This window comes from Aplysia californica, unplaced genomic scaffold, assembly GCF_000002075.1.
Source record: "Aplysia californica isolate F4 #8 unplaced genomic scaffold, AplCal3.0 scaffold00180, whole genome shotgun sequence".
Taxonomy (NCBI): Eukaryota; Metazoa; Mollusca; class Gastropoda; order Aplysiida; family Aplysiidae; genus Aplysia; species Aplysia californica.
Window position 1 is genome coordinate 297848 of NW_004797450.1, and position 3256 is coordinate 301103.

The 3256-nt window shown below is 41.2% G+C and overlaps 1 protein-coding gene across 1 annotated transcript in view; it reads left to right on the forward strand.

Annotated features, from left to right (window-relative positions):
* LOC101862502 overlaps positions 1-224 on the forward strand; it is a 49357-nt gene extending 49133 nt beyond the window's left edge. The window contains exon 5 of the mRNA XM_035969768.1: positions 193-224. Within this exon, the coding sequence (XP_035825661.1) occupies positions 193-224 (32 nt within the window). The remainder of the gene's footprint in view (positions 1-192) is intronic.
* Positions 225-3256: the final 3032 nt, after the last annotated feature.

The window sequence follows — 3256 nt, forward strand, 5'->3', positions numbered from 1 at the left end:
GGGCGCAACTGTTATAGGCCCAACTTCTTTTCTTTCCTTCTGTTGTTTCAGTCTATCTGTCCTGTTTGTCTGTAGTTTGCGGGTGCTCTGGTGTGGTTTGTTCATTCATTCCTGCCGAACGTCTGTCGTCCTTATCTCTCCTCATTCTTTTATTTTTGTATGTTACTCTCCTGTAACTCCTCTTATCTTCAGCACAGTTTTTGTCTCATTATCTTGCAATGTAATTCCGTACATACATAGTTACATTGGCTGCGAGATGACCTTGACTCCCTGCTCTTATTTGTTTTGCTCTTTAAATCCTTACAAATTGATCAGATTGGTCAAATAGTTAAAGTTTGGCTTTTTGTTTCATGCATGCATGTATGTGTGTATGTGTGTATGTATGTATGTGTGTATGTGTGTGTTTGTGTGTGTGCGTGCGTGCGTGTGTGTATGTTTGTGTTTGTGTGTGTGTTTGTGTCTCTATGTGTATATGTTTGCATGCACGCGTGCCTGCATGTATTGTATGCCTGTTTGTATGTATGCTTTCATGCATATATGCATGTATGTATAAAGCAAAAACCATAAGGCCTAGATTGATGAAATTTGGCACAACATACGTTTTATATTTGCTCTATTCAACATAACATCCACTTCTGCATACGCTGTTGCCCGTCGTTAAACGCACCGACGTAAGTGCATGTATCCAGGCACTTAATTTGCGTCTTTTTTTGCTTGAATGAAATCCTCCTCTGACTGAAATCGTTGTCCACGAAGGTGTTCTTTCATTTTGGGGAACAAGTGGAAAAAATCACACTGGGCCAGGTCAGGAAAATATGGCGGATGTTCCAACAATTTCAACGAATAGCCAGTCAAAACGTCGGTCACCTCCTGGGGTTTGTACGTCATTTTTCAACTTGACCGAATTGTTCATATGTTTTCTCCAGAACATGGACGATATGAATAGAAGGTACAGATCCTTGTGTTTGTGTGAACGACACGCTCCCATGACCAAAGGCGTTTCTGGGTCAGACGTTTCCCAGATGAACAACTTAGTCTGGAGTAGCTCTGTGACCCAGCATTCCCCAAGGGTCTATATTATACTTAATTGAAAAGCTCCCCAAGATATTTCCAACTTGTTTAATTTTATTTCTTTTTAACGAAATGTCATCCTTGTTTTTATTTTCTTTGAAAAGGGGAATTTTGTAACCGCAATATTTAAAATATTTTTTTCTTCTTCTGTTTTATTTGTCCCGCAATACATGGACATTTGCTCTTTGATCCAAGGCCACGAAATCATAGCTGCGGGGCCGGGTGAATGACAAATGGTATTCATGAACATTAAGATTTTCTCCTTCACCTGTTTGTTTTCGTGTTTTCAGGAGCACTGTGAATATTCTCACCTGTCCGTTCAGCTCGTTATTTCCTGTCGGTGAATGCTTTATTTCCATACCCCTTTTGCCAACCATTTAACGGCATCCACAGGTGGCTATCGGTCTCCCCCCCCCCCCCCCGAGGTCATGCGCTTTTGAAAATGGCACACTCTGGGTTTCGCGTGTCTTGAAAACAAATTTGGAGAAATCGAGATCACAGGATTGATTTGAGGTCACTGTGATGCCCCAGTTTAACATGATTTTGTTTGTTTCGTGTTCTTACATTTTTATGTCTGCCTGGTTACCGTATATCTTCTTAGCCCGGGTTGGCCATGACTGGCAAGGTTGAAGCAGCGGTCTCTTAAATTATCCAAGTGGTTCCAATCCGTGTGTGGGTGTGTGGATGTGTGTGTGGGTGTGTGTATGTGTGTGTGTGTGTGTGTGTGTGTGTGTTTGTGGGGGGGGGGGGGTGCTCGTATGTTGAACTGTTGTTGTTGTTGTTGTTATTGTGTTGTCGCCGTTGTCGTCGTTGTCGTTGTCGTTGTCGTTGTCGTCGTCGTTGTAATCGAACCAGGGAGGGTAGAAGACAAAATCAAGTTAAATTCAGGCGTCATAGTGTACTTCAAAGCAACCTTGTGACCTTGATTTACAATCGTTTGAGATCACACATTGCTTTCCGCAACGAGCCTGCTTTGTTGCTAGTTGCAATGCCCCTTCAGGCATATTAAGGTATAGGAGCACGCCGAATCATTCATAATTCTGTTAAATATTTAAAAAACAAGGCTCTCTTAACCCATTGAATAACGCGTTGGGACCCATCGGCCAATTTGTCAATGTTATGAAGATCAGGGCACTTGTTCATTCAGCGAGTTTTATATTTTAACGTGGTCTCAATAGAGGGCTTGGGATTTTTCCATATCGCACACCTTCTGTTTTGTGAAATTTTTGAAAAGGAATCTTTGTCAATCGCTCATGAAAGCTGCAAGACAAATTGTATGTGTTTTGTAAGGTGCGCTGCTAGAACATGTAGTTTGAGCAACAGAGCGGCAAATTGCGGGATGTATTGCTCTTCCAAATCATTACTTCTCTTTTATAAAACATTCGCCTCCTGCTGGGATCACCTGGTCGGCGTCATTCAAAATCTTATATTATATGGTTCATCAAAATTTCGAAAAAATGTAAAATCAAGTATCTTCTTTAGTTTGATGAGGTACATTGAATGGTCTCAGTCTCATTCCTCTTCATATTTAATTAGCAACGGGATTTGAGGAATTAAACGTTATGTACTTATATTGTTTTGCCTAAAATAAAAATAAAAGTTTTTGCTTCCTCTGAAAACCTCATATTTTGACGGACGACAATGATAAATAACGGCGACGACCTGTGAATCGAGTGTTTCTGAAGAAAGGTGAAGCTTCATGGGGCATTTCTGAAATAATTTGGTCAACGTGTTCTACCTATTACATGTTGTTTCTAGAGTTCACTTTAACTGGTTGAAGGGTAGGGTTTGCATAAGAGTCTAAAATCCAGTTTAAAATACTTCCTGTCTTTGTATTCTGAGTTATGGGATCAACTATGTTCGTGGTGGACGTAAATACATTAATTGAAATCAGTATCCCTCTATGATTAACCACCATTTGTTCTGTTTTGTGGCCCGCCAAAAAAAACCCACCAAACCCTCTCACGTACACACACACGCACACACAGACGGATGGGCTTTCAGAAAGAGAGGGAGAAGAGGCAGACAGAAAAACACTCAGACAGAAAAAGAGAGAGAGAGAGGGAGAGAAAGAGAGAGAGAGAGAGGAAGAGAGAGAGAGAGAGAGAGAGAGAGAGAGAGAGAGAGAGAGAGAGAGAGAGAGAGAGAGAGAGAGAGAGAGAGAGAGAGAGAGAAGAAGAAGAAG